At 43.3% G+C, this 21,103-nt stretch overlaps 1 protein-coding gene across 4 annotated transcripts in view; it reads left to right on the top strand.

The window, feature by feature from the left end:
* The first annotated feature begins 15,087 nt into the window (after nucleotides 1–15,087).
* The window catches only part of NHSL1 (NHS like 1), a 164,321-nt gene continuing 158,305 nt past the window's right edge, over nucleotides 15,088–21,103 (top strand). For all 4 annotated transcript variants that reach the window (XM_042812818.1, XM_042812810.1, XM_042812798.1 and 1 more), the window contains exon 1: nucleotides 15,088–15,454. In XM_042812818.1, coding sequence (XP_042668752.1) covers nucleotides 15,103–15,454 — 352 coding nt within the window. In that variant the 5' untranslated portion in view covers nucleotides 15,088–15,102. The remainder of the gene's footprint in view (nucleotides 15,455–21,103) is intronic.

Below are 21,103 nucleotides of genomic sequence, written 5' to 3'. Positions count from 1 at the left end.
GAGAATGGAAAAAGCAAGTTCTGCGAATACATTTTTGTAAGTGTTTGGGAGATTTGTATAAGATAAATACTGTTTCAGTAAAGTAACTTCCAAAGAGTTTGTGTTCCTTCCTCTCATTTCTTATGTGGTATGTAAGCAAGTAAATGTACCCTCCTTGCAGTTTGTGTAGAGAGGGATTTTTTTCTCCTGTGATTAATGATGTTCTGTGTGTACAGAATGAGGCAAAGAGGCTCGACTATGACACTGCAGGATGACTAGGTATTCTTTATTTCTTCCAAAGCAGTTGAAATAGAATGTATTCTGGATTATTTATTTAATAAAAGGGATTTCTACATCTCAAATGTGAACATTTTTTTAAAATTACTTCTATATATTCAGAAACCATTTGGGTTCCGCTGTCAAACTTATTGCGATTTAATCTCTCATTATGAGGGATCAAGTACTTACGTAGCTATTCTTAAAAACAGAGTGTATACGGTGTAGAAATTCCTTTGGACACCCCAGGAATGACCCACAAATTTTAGTATGCAGGTGATGTTTCACTTCAAGTACATTTGTTATCACTGCTCCATACATTACTCTAGAATTGTTATTAAAATGTCTGTTCTTCACTTCTATGTCTGGTTTATTGAAGCCTACAGGGGCACATAATCAGGAAGGCATCAGACTTTATTTGATGTTCTCATAGTGGAAGCAGTTTTATAGTGAATAATTAATTTCTGATAAAAGATAATAAGTTCTGAGCAAAAAATCAAAGATAGTATTGTCTTGAATTGTTACTAAAAACCCGATTGCAGATAACACTGTTACCTGAAATCAAATAAAGATATCACACCTGAACCAGGATTGGGTGAAAAGCATGTTTTGGATTATCTCCATTTAGCTGAGCTTTTGTATCATTTTGTATTTTAATAATGATTCACAATTTAGAAAATGCTTTTTTTTTTTTTTTTTTTTTTTTTTTTTCCTCTTCCTTTACAATGTTGGTTTTGCTTTTTTCCCTGGCAACACCAGCAAGCATTGCAGTGGTAGCGTTTGTGTATACTTACTAACTGAAGCGATGCAAGGGTGAATATTTTAATAGGAACAATTTTCATGTTAAAGAAGCAAATAAAAAAGTTCATGGAATCTGAATTTATTTACATGTGTATCTCCTTGCAAACTAGAGGCCTACCTTTGAAGATGCTTTGAAGAAGAACTTCAAAGAAAAAGGTCCGTGTTTTGTTTTGAGATATGCATGCAAATGAAATCATACTCTCCTTTCTGAAAGCCCTATGCAGTTAACATGAGGTGGTGAGTACGTTCTAGACACTTCCAGAAGAGTGATGAAAGCATGTTGTTCTTTGGCTTATATAATTCAACTTAGATGTATTTCACAGGGTGGTACCTTATACTCTTAGAAGCCTGACACTGCTGTAGTGTCGCCTTCCAAAAAACCCACAAAAACCACACTGTGGGACATAACCTCTTCATGTGAGAGGAAGCACTTATTTCTTTCTTTTCTTTTCTTACAGCGAGCAGCATAACAAACTGTGCTTAAAAACCATTTGGATGTGGTGCTCAGGGACATGATTTAGCAGAGGGTTGTTAGGTAGTATGATTAGGTTGCGGTTGGACTCGATGATCTTTAAGGTCTTTTCCAACCTCAGCAATTCTATGATTCTATTTATCAGCCAACTGTGTGCAGAAAAGGCAGTAAAATTAAAATGATATACAAAGAAAATGAATTAACCCTGGAAATAGCATGGATGTAGAACTGTGTGGGTTAGGCACACAGTGCCTTGCAGAATGGTGATACGCCCTGTAGAAATGTCACTGAAAAAGTGTCAACCTGTGTTTTTGTATTCTCTCTCTCTTCACACTATGATTTGGCTATTTAAATGAACGGTTACGAGAGCAGAGAAATATTTACATTTCTGTATTATTACTTATCAGTCCCTGCATCTCAAACATGAATAGTCCCTCTGAAGTCAGTATTGTTACATAAGGGAATGAGTAGCATAACAAATCCACCCCTATTATGTGTGTATCCAATGTTAGAAAATCAATACTTACTTACCAAAGCATCAAATGTGTGACCTGTTTAGAAACAGCAGAAGTCTAATGCTGGAATGTACATGTTGTATAAACAACCTCCTTGGGTCAGCAGCATAGTGATTCATGTAGCTACAATGGAGTAACAAGGGGAGAAGGGAGGCAAATAGAAGACACTTGCAGAACTGTTCTGAAAGCACAATCTTCTAGGTTATGGGTAAGTCTGCCTCTGAGGCTCTGTGCTTTTTTTGTTCCAGTTTGCCCCAGTGTCCTAGTAAGTAAGTAAGCCAACCTCTTTAGCTCCATGCCAACGTTCTCCCAGGACTTCCTTAGGAAGTTTTGTTCCAGCCTTCCTCACTTCTGGAGCTATCTGCTTGAGTTGTGCCCCAGTCCCTTCTCTTTGTCTAAATAAATCCTCCATTCTCTCCAGTCCTGCTCTGGCCCCTTGCTTGAAGGGAGTTCCTCAAAGACTGAGGTGATCTCTCTAGGATCTAGGAACTCCCTGGGAATGGAAGTTGATTCTGCTCATGCTGGCAGCTTTGATGAATGCCATCAACCATAAAGGCAGCTCTGCTGGTCAGAGCAGAGGTCCATATGGCGTCCTAACTCCAAAGCAGCCACTTGCAGATACCTGCAGAAAAGCTGGCAGGCATATATGGTATTGCCTCTGAATGCTTGTTGGTCCTCAACATGTTTGTGGTTGAGGACTCTAGGGCTCTTAGAGGCTTGAATGGCTCTGGCCAGCCCTCCTGTGACCCTCCGGCCTGCTGCTCATGGTGCCAGAAGCCCCATTTCAGCACATCCTCCAGGGATGGGGCATCCACAGCCTCCTTGGGCAACCTGTCTCCAGCTCTGTCTCCTGCTGCTCCTCGCTGGACACCCTGGTTCAGGGCTTGCTGTGCTTGGGGCTGTTGGTGGACACTGTTATGGGCACCTGGTGCTGCTGACCATGCTCAGAAACAGTGGGATGGTTCTCCATTGCTTCTGGGGAGCAGATGGGGCCTTATTGCTCTCTGACACTAGCCTACACTGCTCTTCTCTGAATCAGTAGATGATATTGCCTTTTCAAATTGCAAACAAATAACAATATTTTATTAGGGAATTATTGATATCTTTTATAGATATAGGCTTGGCCACAAAATTTAATCTTCCTACTCAGCCTTGGATTTATACAGAAAGGTGTAGAGGAGATAGTCTTTACTTATCCTAAACTTGATTATGTGGGAGACAGATCCAGCAGTGGCATATGGTAACATCATAATGCTATTCCCAGTTATTTTGGGAGTTTATGTAACTCTTAGATTGTTCAGAAGAAAGGATTCGTAATATTTGGTTCCAAGGTTGCACACACAGTGGTTTTTGACTAAACATCATCAGATGTCCACATTCCATTTCCATTCATCTTGTACTTTAACCTGTCCACCTCAGAAAACTCCAGTTTTCCCAGCTATGTCTTCTGAGCAAATGAAGTCTATCCTCCTTTCAGAACACTGGAAGTTTTCCTCTGCTATTTTCATTTGTGGAAACTTTCCCTCATACTCTCCAGGCCTTGTCTCCCAATGGTCTCAGCAATTTTTTCTAAAGAGTTCCCTGAGCCTCTGGAAAATCTCAGCTTTCTTTCCCAGGACCCCTCTGTTCCTGAATAGGAACAACTGTCTACTGCCTAACTCAAACAGTAAGTCGTCTTCCTTGAAGTTAAAGAGGTTTTTTTTTGATTGCTAAAGATAACCAACAGTGGTCCTAAATATACCAAAAACGTGATTGCTAGTGAAATTTTCTTGCCTGTGGCATTCATAAAGGAAAGCATCAACAAATAACACTCCATTCTATGTTTTAAACAGATAAAAATGAAAGAAGGTGACAATGACAAATCTATTTGGTGCTACTGGTGTTACTACTGGAATCATTGGAGCAGGAGTGGGAGACTGAAGAGAAGAAAAAGAGACTGCTAACATTCTTTCCATATTGCATTTGTTAAAATATCTTAGGAAGAAAAAAAAAAAAAAAAAAAAAAAAAAAGCCTAGAAACTAATGGTGGGCTCCAGAGTCCTGAAATTCCCTGGTAACATCTCAGTCCTGTTTGGTGGTTTCCCATCGATGATGCTAGTGTAGGTATTAGGTCAGTTCCTTCATTACCTCAAATGCAAGAGGTCTCTGCAGAGGATCTAGCAGTCTGATGCTAGCTGATGATGCAGATAGGTGGCAATATAGTATATCTTGGAGGAGGAGGAGAAGTTGTGCTGTTTCCTTCTCTTATATGCCTGGAAAATCGTATTGGAAAAGAAAATGTTATTTAATACGTTCCCTGGCTAGTCTGGATTTAATATTCATAGAATTGTGGAAATAGCTGCTGGGAAGTAACTCTTGAGGTCACAGCACCATAGGATAGGGAAAGGTTCTCAGGAGATCTCCAAGTCAGAGTGGGGGCTTTGAGCTCACACTGGTAGCCCAGGGTTTTATCCAAGCCTGTCTTGAAATTGTCCAAAGATGAAAGTTGTACACGTGTTCTGTAGCGCAGCCTCCCGCTCAGACCACAGCTATTGACACATCACATCTGTTACAGTTTTGTCTTGAAACCTTCAATGATGGAGATTCCACCACCTCTATGGATAACTTGTCCCAGTACTGCACTATAGCTCTAGTGAAGACTTTTTTCCTTAGCCAACATTGACTTGATCACCTTCTGGATATATATCACAAAGTAATGTTTAGTTACGTAAAAACATAATTATTTTATACATCATCTACTTTTGTTCAGTGGATATGGGAGCTATTGTACATCCACATTTGCTTTTCTGTAGGTATTTGGTTTAAATGTTTGTAGCATGTGTTAAGATCCTCTGAGGCAAAAGCAATTTGGGACTGTAAATTAGTTGCTCCAGTATTAATGCTCACTAATACTCCAGCTGGAAAGGAGAAAGTCTCTCATTTGTTCTAACAGCACAACCAGTACCAGATAAGGCTGTGAGGGAAGGAAATGTTGTAGAAAGAAAGTAGGTAAGAAAAATACTTTTTGCACAAGAAGATTGCTAATCTCCATCTCTTTCCCTGCCTTGGGCAGTGCTTGCTGACTTTTTAAAGTACTCGAACTTTACAATTAACTGATTCCATCTACCAAACTGTTTCCACATTTACTAATTCAATCATAAATAGACTTTCACACAGGAATCAAATGGCTTGTTGATAGACTTGTGAAAAAAGCTTGGAAATGCTTGCATGTTAAATTTTAGATGAGGATGAATTTCATATGTGCTTCTGAAATAAAATAAGTTTGGGGTAAGTCCTTTGTCCTTGGGCAACTTGCTGGATTGGTTTTGCAATTTCACCACTGATTTTAAATGTAACAATGTTCACGATTACTCCAAGATCAGCAACATGGAATCTACAGAATCCCATCAAGGTCAGAAAAACCGAACTCTTATAAATCAAAATAGGAAGTAAATTCTGGAAACGGGAACAGATCAGAAAATATGGGAAGAAGGCTTTTCTTGTATACAACTGGGGACGTAGTGCAGGCTGTGCTTTCTGATATATATAATAGAAATGATATGTGATAGGAATTGTTGCATTTTTGTTTAACCTAAAATTTGTAACATCTGCCCTTTGCAGGCACCTGCTCTTTCCCCCTTTTAAATATTGAAATATTGTTTAAATATTGAATGTGGTTTATGATTAATTCAGTACAGCAAGATGGAACGTGCAGCTCATATCACAAGAACATGTCATCTTTTGTTTTCTGCAGCCTGCTTTTTGAACTGTTCAGTAATTTATCATGATGATTATAATGGAGCAAGACATTGCAGCAAAAGAAACCAGTCAAGGTAGCAATTGAAATAAAATACTCACTCCATTGTTTTAATAGCTTGGCTAAGAGCCTACAAAAATGTTTTATTTTCTTTCCCATTGTTTACACTTACTGACAGTAGGATAGACTACTACTCTATGAACAGAGCAGTGTTGTTGGTACGGTGTTGTTGCCTGCCCCTGAGCAATTCTGCTAGTACAGCATAACTCAGGGATGCTGAGGAAGGTCCAGTAAGTGCAATTTAACTTTTCAAAGCTATTTCAGCCTCAGCTCTAGTGTGCACAAACGAAGGATTATGGTTGTAGTCATCTGACCACACCGCTGAATCTTCAGTTATGGCCCAATAATCCCAATGGTATCAAACTCAGGGAGCGTGCAAAGGTTGCTCTTATCACAAAGATCATGAAACAGAAGGATACAGGACAAAAGAGAAAAAGGAAAGGAAATAATTAGACAATCTGGATGTGTGTGATCCAACAACCTAAGTTTAAAGACAGCAACAAGCAATTTTTTTGGTTCTGCAGGCACCATGGGCAGGGTAAGTAAGTAAGCTGCAGGAAAAAAAACTGTAGGCTAGTTTGTTGACACTCTTTGGATTAAAGGAAAAAATAGGTGAAGTTATGGTTTTATTCTGGAGTCACACTTTTTTTTTTTTTTTTAATGGTAAATTCCATGTGCAAAATGATAGGCCTGACTTAGAAACTTTGATTCAACTCAAGAAAATCCAGTTTCTAACTGAGATTTGTGAAGATTTTGCCTGCAAAGAACTGTGACAGCAAGAAGGTAGACTTCTTTTATTGAATGTGCTAAGAGTGTGAAATTTCACTTCCAAACTCAGATTATTATCTTAAGATCAAAGTAGGACAATGAGTTGTTCACAGTCTGCAGAATTTCCTGGTCAGATGTGTAGTTGGCCTCAAGTCGCTTCTTTGTGTTGCTTGTTAAAAGGAGCTCTCTTCCCCCTCTATAGCTTGCCAGCTCCAGATAAATACGACCACCATGTCTTAAAAGCATTGAATGACTATTTTTTTCCAGGCTAGAAGACATATCACTGAGAAGCTCTGCTAACTATGTGAAATCTTCTCCCAGACAGATGATGGAAGTCGTGTTTGTAATTTCAGACTCTGTTTTCTTAGATATACACAAATGCAGAACTAAAAATAAACATCTCATCCTCAAGAGAATACACATAGACAGAAGTATTTGTATAGAAAACTGTTTCTAAGCAGTGCATACACCACACAATGTAGTGTGTATATAGAGTATACTAGAGTTTTCTTTTTAATGTTATTTTGCTCCAGTAACTGTAATTAGGAAAGAAGTTGAAGATTTAAAGCATTGTCCTTTGCACTGGAAGTACCAAGCAAAAATAGCAGCAAGGGGTCTCAGGTCCAAATTGATCACCTGTGATGTGTGTGCTGTATTGCTGTGTAACAGATGGCCTGTGTCACAAAGTGATTGAGAGTGAACACATGATTGAATATCATGGCTGTGAGAGTAGCACTATTCCATTAATGTACGTAGCCTAATAGTTAATTAGAGTATGGTAAGGGACTTATTAAACTAAGGTTTTAAGATTTTCTTGAATTTATCTTAGCAGAGTAATAGGTTTAAGTGAAAACTCCTTACAAAGTGCCTTAAGAACAGCTACATAGAAATGTAGGTTACTTGTAAGTTACAGTCCTCTGAGTAAAATAACTCGCTCTACGTATTTACAGGTTTTAGTCGTGGGTCACAATAACTGGTGATCCAAACTGTGCTTACAACTGTCATTAAATATAAAGCATAGAAAAGCTAACTCACTGGGGAACCAAAAAGTGGCATCATTGTGAAAGAATGTTTAGATTTTTTTCTCTGTGCATACAACCAAGGATTAAATTTGCAAACATTTTTGAAAGAGACCATAAGGGAGTTTTCTGCATGGAGGCTCAAAAGCAAGCAACCATCTTCATTTTATTTTTTTTCCCCCTTTCTAAACAAGTTATTTCTTGGGCTGAACTTCTTTAACACTTTCTTTCACTTTACTTTAAAGAAAAGCTGAACGGAACTTTGTAAGGTATATTTCAACGCATTTAAAAGTTGTTTCCAGTGTTATTAAGCCAAGTGTTTCTATATTGATTTATTTTTTTCTTGAGCTAACTAAAAAATGATTTTGCCAGAAATGCCTGAAAGATGGCATATTCATAGTCCTCTGAGGAATATGTACTCTGCCAAGTTTGAAAATGCTTGGAACAGAAAGGTCTCAGTGAATCTTGCAGGCTGTGCCACGTTTTGGTACTGATTTATGAGCGACATGCCAATGCTTAGCTTTACAGTTTGTCTGATAAATGCAGTGAAAGAAACACAGCTGCATTTATTACACTAATTGCATAATCACATATTTGATGCCCACAAACTTTTGGGAATATTCAGATGGTATATTCTAAAAATCCTGATTTCCCTTACTTTCCCTAATGCTAACACCTTCAATTTATTTTTAATTTAATGTAAGCTGTTGTTTGTACAAATGGGAAATTTTAATAATAATGTTTCTGCAGTATCTGTAATTCAGATCCTTTATACATGTTATAAAGCAGAACTACAACAACCACGCAGTGGTAAAATATACAAATGTGCCAGTAAGGGTATGGAGGTGTATAGCTCCTCAACTGCTACTCCAGCTAGAGTAGCCTTTGATGATCAGTGTAATTTCTGGGTAGCCTTAAAATATTTTTTCCCTTATTGTCATTCTTCCAGATGATTATTTTGGAATTTTAAAGTATTTCATTAGTCTTTATGTATTGGTAGCAGGCAGTCTCAGAGACTAACTGGGGATGTGTGGGTGATTGGACTGGATGATCTTAAAGGTCTTTTCCCACCTTGGTGATTCTATAATATAAGCAGAAACACTGAACTTTGCGGCACAACACACTGAGCCTCATCCCAGCCAGCCATCAGGTGGGGGAAGTTATGCAGAAGTGGTGCAGATGACTGTGCTCATTTGCAAGGAAGGGAGTTGGAAAATCTGCACTGGCTGATAGGTGGTTTAGCAGACTCTGCCTTTTCTCAGTGACCAAAGCCAGTGTTTTGTTTATGAGGCCACTGCAGAGCATCGAAAATCATTTGTGGCTCACTGGCATACATTGATCTCTGTTCATGAATTAAAGCAAAGCAAGGCTGCGTATTTTTTCAGAAAGTATTATAGGCCCAGTCTAAACTAGGACAAGTGGGAATGTCTTCATATTCTCCCAGGGGAGGTTCAGGTTGAATCCTGGGAAGAATTTAGTCTCAGAAAGAGAGGTGAGGCATTGGAATGGGCTGCCCAGGAAGGTGGTGGAGTCACCATCCTTGGAGGTGTTCAAGAAGAGGGTAGGTGTGGCACTGAGGGATGTGGTTGGTGAACATGGTGGGGATGGGTTGGCGGTTGGACTAGATGAACTTAGTGGTCTTTTCCAACCGTAATGATTCTATGGACACAAATACTTTGCTGTATATGCAATGACTGACAGTGGGAAGGTAATACCAAACGACAAGTTCTGCTGTAGTGAACAGCACAGTCTGCATGTTGGGGGGCAACTGAGGAGGCTCCATCCACCAGATGTATTGTTTGCTCCAAGTCTTGAGGCATTCAATTGAGAACGTTATCAGCCTTGCTAAAATAATACATTTCCAAGTGTTATTTGACTGAAACTGTTTTTAGTTTTTTGTTTTGTTTTGTTACGATATGTTGTTAATGAATCTAAATGTAAACTGTGCAATTACTTCAAAGGAGAGCACATGTAACACAATTAGAGAAGACATAAATGCGGTCGGTGTATTAGATAAATAAAAATTTCCTATGGCATTTATGAACGCTTTCAACACAAACTGTTCTCATTAAAGCTAGAGACAAGAAAAGACTTTGCTCAGCACTTACAGTATCTCCATATGTTAAGTCTGATTTTCAGCTGATAATTCCTCCAGTCTTTGATTTTCCAGATGAAGTTTTTCTCTCAAAAATGACACCCCTATTCCTGTCCTACAGTTGCTTGCAGCACTGTATCTAAGTAACCAACTCAGTAATTAGTAATTACATGTGGTATTTGCATAACTGAAGTCCCTGTGAAGCAAAAACCTAAACGCTTTATCAATTTTAAAAAGTGCTAAGTTTCCTTATGATGGAAGTTTTTTCTGCCACAGAGGAAGTGGAAGTGAGGAATGCACTTTGTTAAGACAAAGAAATGCCTCAACCAAATGAAGGAAACTGGTATGGCAACTGTAGGAGCAAGCACTACCAACCCATGGAGATAAACACTCAGCAACTTGATTTCTCTTCTTGGTTGGGAGATTTGGCTTGGAGCTGCTTCCATTTTCATCACTGTTGTCAGCTGTTTCTGAGTCCCACCCTATCTGAGGGTCTGGCAGTCTCCTGTTTGCACTGCAGTCACTGGAACAGAGACCAAAATCCTCTGATGATTACCGTGTGCTCTGGAGCAGCTGTAATGCTATACTCATGTTTTCGCAAGCTCTGTGATTTCTTCCACATTTTTTCTATTCACAGCCCAGCTTTTTCTCCAACACTCTGCTCCCCTGAGAATGATGTTAAGTACTGTTGTGGCTTGAAAAGCAGAAACTGAGAGCAGATTTCCCTGCAACTTCTTCACAGCACCTCATGTCGTGCAGCTGAACTGCAGTTGGTCTACAATGAGCTCTTCAGATGCCTGCAGAGTAAGCTGCAGAGCATGCATCTGTGAGTGGGAACAGAAGGAAGGAAGCAGGAGTGGGTGGAAGAGCTCCTCTTGTAGTGGCAGAGCTGCTGCATCTGGTTGGAGCTGTTGATTCATATCCTTAGGCCACTACAGCTATGGCTTCCTCCATGGTATCATTCCTACTGCAGCGAGCTCTGATTGTTCCACGGCACCATGGCTAGCATGACTTTTATATCCAAATACAGCTGCATAAAGGCAGGAAAATGGGAAAGGGTTTGAGAGTTTGTGCACTGGCAGAAAACAGTGCTGATTCTTGCTCTTGTGTAGACACATACAGAGCTTTGTAGAGTCTGAAGAGCTCAGTGACCAGCTGGCAGAACAACATGAAGTCTAAACCACAGGCTTGGAAGAATATGACTTAGCTTGATGTAGGGGCTGCGAAAAGAGCAGGGCCAGAAAATCCACTGCGACTGGTGCACCAAACTACTGCCCACTGAGACAGCATTTGGTATTACAGTCTTCTGCTACAAAAGTGTGGATGCATCTGCTAAATACAGAGAATAACAGGGATGGAGGTTTTGGAGTTACACTGCTACCTTTGTTTAACAGTGAAGATAACACAACGATAATGAGCAAAAATATTACAGAAATAAGTAGAGAAGGAAGCTCAGCTCCAGGCTTCGTGCAGGGAACTGACCCAGGGATAAGCCAGAAAAAGAAAGCTTGGAGCTGACAGCCCTTTGCCAGTGAATGACAGTATGGTTGCTGGAAACGCTGTTCAGGGAAGCAGGGCTTTGTAAGCAGCCTGTGTCAGGGAAATGCCTCTCATCATTAGAGACATTGCTAGTTTTAAAAGAGTATCCACTGGATTCTGTTTTGGGACAAGGAGGGAATAGTCTGGGCTCTTTTGGGTTCCAGTATGCAAAAATATCTATTCCTGATACTCATAGGCTGGAAGAAAGGTGGTGATTTGAAGTCCTGCTGCATCATCTACCAAAGATGATTTTCAGTCTAATACAGCGGCACTGGAATTTAAAGAAACCCAGCAAAACAACCATCATTTTTCTCTGGTGATCAATTTATTTGTTTGTATTCATATATAACACAAAGTACATGTAGTCATAAGAGAAAGATCAGCAGAAAAATGATTACAATTCTGATACCACTCAACATTGTCATGAGTCAGACTTACTTCCATTTAATGCATATCTCATACAGGCTGCTTTGGAAAAGGTTTTTTACTTATTGAAGACAGCTATGAAGTGGTGATTGAAAGAGCCCGGTGCCCCAACAAGACTGGAAACATCCACATACTTTTGGTTAACCAGGAAATAATAAAATGTCAGAAAACATCCTTCTCTATTTTAAACCTTCACTAAAATTCTGTAGTGCAACAGCCGAAGTAACTAAAAAATTCAGAAGCTATGTGCTTGCAACATTGAGCTTGCTTTTTAAGTTACACTACTCATTAGCACTGCTCTGGGAACAACTGAGAAGCACCCCACCTCCTCCCACGCTATACCACTGTTTATTTCTGCTTATCGACGTGGTTGGGTTTTGCTGGCATCTGCAGGCAGGTAGCTTGAAGCTGTGGGGCGAGCTACAACAAACGAGCCCAGCGACCTCATTTGACTGCATCTAAAATACCACATAGCTACAGTTTCTACAGTTTCAGGAAGGTCTTCCTGATGTTTGATGTTTGGCCACATGGTTCTTGCACCACCACTCAGCTTCTGAGAGCCCAAAGGGATTGCAGAAGTGAGCTGAGGGAAGGGTGGTGTTCCACCGTGGTGGATGAGTAACTTCCACCAGTTTTGTCTTCTGCTTCTCGAAACAGAACATGAACTTCATTAAACGCTTAATTTGGACATTGAACTTAAGGCTTAAAATCCTGAAGTAAGTCAGCTGTAATTCAGATGGAATTAACTTTCCAGTGCTAGCATTAGAAATGAAATTGATGTTGAAAGGAAAAATCTGGTACAGGTTTCTGCTGTCCTTCTCCCTGCCCTCCTCCTTTGCACCTCCTGCTCCCCAGGCTCTGCTCCTCTCCTCACACCTTTTCCCCCTGCTGACTGCAGGCATTTGCCCACACTGACCTGGAGCCCCCAGCCAAGGAGCCCCTGTGTCACAGCAAGGGGAGCACAGAGTGTGGGAGGGTACGGGCATCCCCCATACTGCTGGGACAGAAAAAGCTGTCTCTCTAGCAGTGCCAGGAAAACAGAACCAAGTAGATTAATGAGAAAGAAAAGTATTGTTCTGAAATAAACGTACAGCCTTTGAATTTTTCAAGAATGCACTTTAAATTCAGGTTTATTTCTTAACTTAGTCCAGCTGTTGGCTCTAAGAAGCAGGTACTGTTTCTGCCAGCAGCACTCAGGCTGGTGCAGCAGTGCATTCTGCAGCCTGCAAACACAGGCATTGTTGGCACTGGTAGAGAAGGCACCCTGCCGTTGGTTTCCTTTAGCTGCCACCCGAGCTGAGCTCTTTGCTTGTTTTCTTCCTGCTGTGTTTTCTAGGTAAGCTCATGTGGCACTCAGTTCCCCTCAATTCTTTACATTTTAAACAAAGCAGATATGAGGAAGTTGTGCTCCTCCATCAAACAGCCTGCTAAGTGGGCCTTAGCATTGGGCAACTGATTGCCCCGAAGAACTCAGAGCTAATGGAGACGTGATGCCCCCAAATAAAACCAGAATAATTTAATTAGAGAGAACGCTGCTTTCCATCTGCTGTTAATCAGTGCTGACACCTGAGATTCCTTTTGTGTTCAACCCTCATTAGGCCCCATAAGACCTGCTGGCACCACGTTCTTCCCACTGGTTTCTGTTCACATGGCATTCACGCACTCAGCTGTCCTGTGTGCAGCAGAAATCAACTGTAGCCTAGGTTGTGGAGTCATGCATCGGTAACTTGTTTGGGCTGAGGTCTGAAGAAAGGTGCTTTGGTTCTTTAAAACACCAGGTTGAGTTGCTTTTTTGTATATATATATATATATACACACACACACCTAGCTTTCATGGAAATCTTGAAGAAGAAAGCTTTTTTCTTTGCTTCACGAATGAGAAGACTTAGTGACTTGCAATTTTTGCTCGAGCATCACCACTAAAAGCACTTCCTGCAGCCCTTAATTCCTGTGTGTGTCGCTCAGTCTTTGCTTTGTGCTCTGCTGTCTGCAGACTTGTCCCCAGCTCCTGCAAGGTGCACCAGGAAGCTTCAGAAGAACTACAAGTAGTCTGGTTTCCTTCTGACTTCCCTCTGTGCCCAGGCTAAAGCCACATGTGAGAACTACTGTGATTCAGAATGTCTTGTTCCCACTCTTGCGACCTCAAGGTGCTCACAGAAGGCACAGCAGGCCTCTCCCAGGATCCGTTCTGTTTCTTTCATCAGCTATGGAGGGGATGGAGCTGCTGCAGGGTAGACAGGGTCCCTGCTGCCTCTTTTCCCCAAAGACCTTTCCATGAAAAGTGTGGGACCATGCTCCTCTCTTTATCACGCAACAGGCACAGACCCTCAGGCCCTGTTAAATAGTGGCTGTCAGCAGTTACACGTAGGCTGAATTGGCTCTTTGGGGAGTACCTGTCCTGACTAAGATGTGCTTGCCTCTCGGGCTGAGCCCATTTCCACTCACACCACAGTTACAAGCTGGAGCGACGCAGTGGGAGCATGCTTCAGACTTTACACTTCCTACCTTGGGGTCAGCCTCACTACAAGCAACCACCACCCGCAGCCCTGCTCAGCCGGCAGCCCCACTCTCCAGCCCATCTCCCCCCGAGCACCGGAGGGTAGGGAAGCGGAGGGGCGGTAGCTTTTTCCCTGTTCCTCCGCTCCGGGCAGAAGGCGACCGCCCCGGGGAGCCCCTGGAGCCGGGGGCAACGGCAGGGCCGGGCCCGTACCTCGGCCGTGAGCTGGCCGGGAAGGGTGAGGCTCTGGAAGAGGCTCCAGTTCGGAGAGCCACAGGTAGGCGGCGGCCTCTTTTTCTCTTCCCAGGTTCGCGGAGGCTTCCCCCCCCCTCCTCTCTCCTCCTCTCGCTCCAGCTCTCGCTTTCCGGGTTGGGAGTTCGGTGCGCTCACAAAAGTGCCTGCAGCGGCGCGGGGTTCCCCAGGTGGGGCTGCTCCGGGCTTTTCTCTCCCCTCCTCCTTCTCTTCCTCTCCTCCCTTTCTCCCTGGCCGCTTTCCCTCCTTTGTGGCCTCATCCAGAGCGCTCAGCCCCCCTCCCACGCTTCCTCCTCTCCGCTCCGGGGACAGAAACCCGGGCTTTTTCCTGTCTCCCGGCCGCAGGGCAGCGCAGCGGGCTCTCCCCGTGCCGGCGGCCGCTCCGCTCCCTCTCGTCCACCCACATGGGTGTCGCGCGGCGCCCCCCCTCCGCTCGGCGGGCGGCGGCGGCGGCTCTCCCCGAGCCCCAGTCCCGGCCCCGGCGCGCGTAGCGCGGCGCCCTCCCGCTCTGATTCATTTGTTGTTGTTGTGCTCCCTCCCTCTCTCCTCTCCTCTCCCTCTCCCTCCTCTTTCTGAACTTTCGTCGCCGCGGCCGCTTGGCGGGCGAAGACTTTCCGCGCCGGGGACGCCCAGCTTCTCTCCCTCCAGCCCGCCGTCCCCGGTCGCGATGCCGTTCCCCCTGCGGACCCTGGAGCCTCTGAAGCTGTGCAGGTTGGAGGAAGGCGACGGCGCGGAGCGGGGCGGCCCGGCGCCGGGGGACCACGCCGGAGCGGCCGAAGGGGGCGGCGGGCGGCGGCGCGGCGCGGTGCCGCAGTTCGGGGCGCTGGAACAGGTCAGCTCGTACGCGCTGGTATCGCTGCTTATGCAGCTCTCCGACCTGTCCCGCTGCGCCGGAGACATCTTCGGAGGGATCCTGAGCGAGGCGGACACGCTGTGCCACCGCAACGCCCGGCTCCAGCGCCGCCTGGGAGCCCTCGAAGCTCTGCTCGCACGCCTGGACCACCGCAAAGTGAAGATCCGTGAGTGACTGCGGGGAGCGGGCGGGTGCGCGGGGTTCGGGCTCAGCCGGGCTCCTGACAGCGCGGCCACCGCTTAGCTCTGCTGGGTGTGTGCGGGCACAGCTCGGTAAATGGAAACCTGGGTGCAGTTTCCAGCTACTTCTGTAGTTCTCCTGAGCTCGTCTCTTGATGAGGAGGGTCTGCTGCGTGCAGGCACATCCCACGTCTGCATGTGCAACTTCTTACATAGCATAGGTCCAGGGCTGACGGGCTGGAGAGGTGTTTCTTAGATTCTCGTATGAACCTGATGCTGGCCCTTAGAAGCGAGGGGCTGTGTGACTGCACAGAGTTATAGAAAAGCGGTGTCTTTTCCCAGTTCAGTCTGGCTTTGGAAAAGGATCATGTGAAAATGGTATGTGCTCTGAGTGGTTTCAGTGGTGTGTGTCCCTGACCCTGCAGAAGTGCAAGATGGCTCTCAGCATCAGCATGGCATTCTCAGTGTGTTGGAAGCGGTCATAAATCCTAAGAACTGAGTTCCAGCAACTGCAGAAGATCCCCAGGGTGTAAGCCTTGGTGAGACTGGTGCTCTGAGACCATCAATTGGCCCCATTGAAATGAGGGTTGGAAGCCTGCTTTGCACATGGTGTGCTTGTGAACAAATTTGGTCATAAACTCCTTTTACAGATAAAGTTCAAAGAGTGTGGACTCTGTAACTCACCTGTTGCATTGCAGAGTTATTCCTTCTGCTGTTCCTTGTGCTGTACTTCAGCTGATTCCCTCTTGCTTCCAGAGGAGGAAGCTCCCGTTGCTCTTAACAGAAGGCTATTTCTGTGATTTGTGACCTTTAAGTGACAGTTCTGTGATAACATTTGACTTTTTGGAGCTTTGTAGCTGTCTGATAAACTTCAGGTGCTTTTCTTCCTCACCGAGACAGGGACGTTTTCCTCTGGCAGTGTTGTTATGTTGGCATGGTATGGTGCATACAGACGAAAAGTGAGGAGGGTGTTTCCTACTGGGGATGCCTGCAGCAGGGTGCTGCATTACATCAGTGCCTAGATAAATATATTCAGCTTTATTTCTCTGCTGTAAACAGGGAGCGTATTGCTAAGCACTGTGCAACCCATCCATAGGGAAGGGTGAGATGAGGCACCGTGCAAACCCTGACATTTTGTATGTGTCAGATGTTTGGTTGTTGTATTCTCTCTTGGTCATCAGTTTGCACAAGCCATTTATTTGCTACTTATATTTTTTTATTATAACTCAGTTCTTTGAGCTAAGCCTGTTATTGCTTTTAATTTGATGGTCATTGCACCCAAGCTGGGTGCAGTTCCTGTTAGGCTTTCCCCATTTGGTTTAAATTCTTCATTAGGGAGTGTCTCTGCTGTCAAATTTAACGTTGCTACTTAGCAGTTGTGTTGCTGGTAGCATTTACTTTGCAAAGAAATAATTATTTCTCAACGGCTTTAATAAATGAGATATTTCTAACCTTGTTAAAGTTGTGTGAAATGCAGGCTTCTCATAAAGTACACGTATCAGTCACGAGGAATTGATCCGTAGGCTAACCATGTTGACATAGAGTTGCACATAAAGACCTGTCCATTCTCTTGTTACAAGCTTATTCATATTGCAGTCTGGCAATATGGATATCAGTGAAAGGCTCTTCACCAGAGGGCGGTGGGCATGGAACAGACTGCCCAGGACAGTGGTCATGGCCCCAAGTGCTGGAGTTCAAGGAGCATTTGGACAGGGCTGTCGGACATAGGATTTGGATTTTGGGTAGCGCCGTGTGGAGCCAGGGGTTGGATGTGGTGATCCCTGTGGGTCCCTTCCAGCTCAATGTACTCGATGATGTTGTGATTATGGCCACGGAGATGGAGTGGGATGAACAGCTGTAGTGAGCATTGCGAACTCCTCTGTAATGGAAGCTGTCACAAGCTGTCTGCAAATGTAACCCTGTTGCTGGCTTTAAATGTAAATATCTTAAAAATGGTGAGAAAAGTGAAGTTACGTGGGCTTTGTTTGGAAACAGTGGCAGGGGTTGGTTTTTAAATTATTTTTTTACACTTACATATGTGAAGACACAGCAACTTCATGGAGGAAGCTGCTGGAGTGGGACTGTAAGAGGGCCAAGGGTTATAATGCAAAATAAACTACATTCACTTTTAACAGGCTCTTGCTCATAAATGTTTTCTTGTGCAGACTAAAATATTATCTACTGTACCTCTTGTGGCATACAGGCCGCTGAAACATGATGTTGTGTCAGATGATTTAAGTATCCCAGTCTGGCTTTTTACTGAAATGAGGGGATAGGAGATTGTACACCTGCTTTTTAGATCATGGGCAATTTCCACTTGAAAAAATGGTTTGTGTTCTCTTTGTGGGGCCCAGGCAATAATTTCCTCTTAAAGCTGAAGTTCCTGGGGTGGTCCCAGCATGACTTTTTTATGGCAAGGACCAGAGGACAAGCAAACTTCACATATGGACCCCAATCATTCCTTAGGAAGTAGCTGTGGGCTGGCAGACTAGTGTAAGCTACTCTCTGTGTGTTCCTGATGTTTGGGAAAGTACATACTTTGACAACATGAGGGGTTTTTGTGTGGATTATCGTAAATTCGTTTCAAAACAGAGCTTCCATGCAGTGTCCTGCAGTAGCACGGGTCTGTGAGTGCTCACCATGGAACCATGATGTGCACGTGACACAGGGAGAGTGGGTACCACAAACCTTTGTCTTCAGTGAGTCACTCTGTACTCTCATGAACGCTACCTGTGTGTCTGGCTGCACAGTACATGTGTGTAGGATCCACGTGCTCCTCAGTGCTGCTATCGGATGGATGGTACCGGGCATTAGACCGGTAGTTGTCGACTATGTCTTGAACCATCTCTGCTGATTCTCTTCTGTTACCTGCTCTTTGGTATACTTTAGTAAAAGCATTGAAGTCTTCACTCTGCCCCGTGCAGAAAAACATTATAATTTTGATACATCATATGATTTACGGTAGCACTGATAAAATTCTCTGTTGTAGTAGGTGATACATATTTGTAGCCCTCACAAGGTGAAAACTTCCTCAAGAGTAGCTGGGTTTCTGTCGTGCCCATCAACTGGGAGGCCATTTTCCAAGTGTTCTATACTGGTGTACTGACTGTGTGTAGGTAGCACTTTCACCTGTGCTTTGGGATACTGAAGGCAGCTTTCAACTGTACGTGATGTCAGTGATGATTGCTTTTTCCGAGGTTCACCACTGGCAATGAGATGCACTGGGATCGTTCATCTCTCCCTGGTTGGGTTTGGCTGTCCTAACCCTTATATTCATGATGACTGAGATATCTATGTTTATGATCCGTGACTTAGAGACTGATGCTTGACTCTCTTACTTTGATTTGAGGATATTTTTAAGGCCATTTGATAAAATGACTTCCTGACACTTATTTGAGCTTTGCATGATGAGCTGGATGTTGTGCCATCAGAAGGAAAGTCAAAATATGAGACATGTCCCTGCGGGGCTGATGACTGGTTTATAACTCAGGGCAGCTGGAGGCACTGAGGACTCAAGGTGGCTCATGACATTTCAGTGCTGTGTGCAGCCTGCAGAATTAATTAGATTCGGTAGATTTTTGGCACTCTTTCATCAGGTTTTCATTAAGTTTGTGTACATTGTTGTTGTGTGTGGTACTTTGTTACATGTTTCCAGCATGCAACCGCAGCAATATGGTTTGTACCATAGAGCTTGCCTAGCAGCTTTGTGTTTTCTAGGCGCTGTGCGTCTGTATCTGTGACCTCACATTAAGTGATGTTGTTTTCCTTACTTTCCATTCCTAAATGTCAGGGTGGGTGAGGACAAGTGCCTCTTTGAAGTGATCAGAGCTTGTTAAAAGGTGTGTGATGGCAGCAGAGAAACCTGGCATGAATTACAAGGTCAGCTCTTGGGAAATGTTGTGAGGCCTTCAACAGCCATTGTTTTTATAGTGAACAAAGAAGGACGTTTTTCCATTACTATTCATCCTCCATCATCAGATTATGCAAAAATTAATATTGCTGCTGTTTTCTGTGAGTCCTAATGGTTGGGCAGACTGGAAGGCTGTTCTTCTGTTGTCTGTGCTATTTATTTCAGTCTTTCTGGAGAGATGTTTTGGGAGATATGCTCGGAGGTTAACCTAATGACAGCTTCTGGTTCAGCTCCTCCAGTTAGTAGGGCAGGGTTTGGTCAGTTTTGCCTCCTCTTCTAATAAGAAGAAACTGATCCTGTGGGAGGGAGGAAATGCTCCCTCCTAATTAGCGCCGTTGTTTGAAATCTTTCAGCGTTTGGTTTTAAAGGCACAGCTTGCTCATTTGATGTTCATGAAGAATGTGCGTACAGATATCTGTTTTTTCAAGTTTAACACATTAATGAAAGAGAGCAGGGAGGTTGGGAAGGATGGCTTTCCATTTGTCTGAATGATGTAAGGACAATCCAGTTTACGCTTCATCTCCTGCTATTTTGTTTAGTAAGTATTTTCCACTCTTTGTGTGTAAGGCAGTCCTGGAGCACGTTTCCTGCTTTAGCTGAACAGGAAGCTTTATTCAGCTTATTCCTAGGGAAACTCCTCCTCCATCCCTTGCCTTAAAAGCGAGCGCTATTCAGGATGGGATCTGCAGCAGGCAGGACATGATCTGGCTGCAGACTTGCTAGGCTTCCCATAGCATTTGATATAAGGAGAGTGGGTACAAGACATCCATCAGCTCAATATAGCAAAAAGAGACCTTGAGAGAACACAACCACACACACACACACAAAGGAAATATAGAGGATAAAAAAAAAAAAAAGCAAACCCCATAGTGTGTGCTGTTGAGGATGCTTTAGCAAAAGAGCCTCCTTTTCAACAAAATTCTGTTCTAACAATATATTGTTCAGATTTTTCACATGACCATGCGCTGTGGTATTCTCTCTGTTGCTGCACGGTAGGAAGATTCAGCAACGAAGTTCATTCCATGAGGAGCAGTGAATTGCTAAGTTCTTGAAAGGAAGAAATCTTCTCTTTTACCCCATTGTAATTATTTAGATTTCTGCTTAGAGGCAATATAACTCTTGCTTTATTTAGCTAGTGCAAGACTAATTATCTGTGGAAATTCAACCTGATCCAAAGGAGATTTCATTTGAAATAAGCAGGAAGAAAGCCTGTTAGGGACAGATTTCCCATGGGGACAGTGGGCCAAGTCGCTGTCCTGCAGAGTGGCAAAGCTCCAGTTGAATTCAGTCTGATGAGGATTTGGCTTGCTGTTTTGAAAACAGTTGACGCTCCTTGGCTGAAATCTAGAGCGGCTTTGTGCATTGCTCAGAACCTTTTATACAACACCTATGGACGTTTATTTCCGTAGATCTTATGATTGGCTGGATCGTTCAGGAAAGCAGTGTTTAGGAGAGGTAGTTAATGAATTCAACCTTCTTGTGTTTGGTTGTTTTTTATTGGAATCTATTTTGAACATTCCTAGATATTTTAGGATATAATAAAATGTCCTCAGAAGTTTCTCTTCTTATTAACATTGGCACAGTCTCAGTTTGGTTCAGGGAGAGCTAGTAATCTTGGTCTTGTGGGCTTCTTTCCTAAGCTGCTAATATGAAGTTCCTGCAGAAGAGGCTTTTTTCTTTTCCTTTTTTTTCTTTTCCTTTTTTTTCTTTTCCTTTTTTTTCTTTT

This window comes from Centrocercus urophasianus, unplaced genomic scaffold (assembly GCF_019232065.1).
Source record: "Centrocercus urophasianus isolate 14NV4802_14NV808 unplaced genomic scaffold, USGS_Curo_1.0 seq_10, whole genome shotgun sequence".
Taxonomy (NCBI): Eukaryota; Metazoa; Chordata; class Aves; order Galliformes; family Phasianidae; genus Centrocercus; species Centrocercus urophasianus.
Note: the sequence above shows the minus strand (reverse complement) of the source record. Positions and strands in the feature narration are given on the sequence as shown.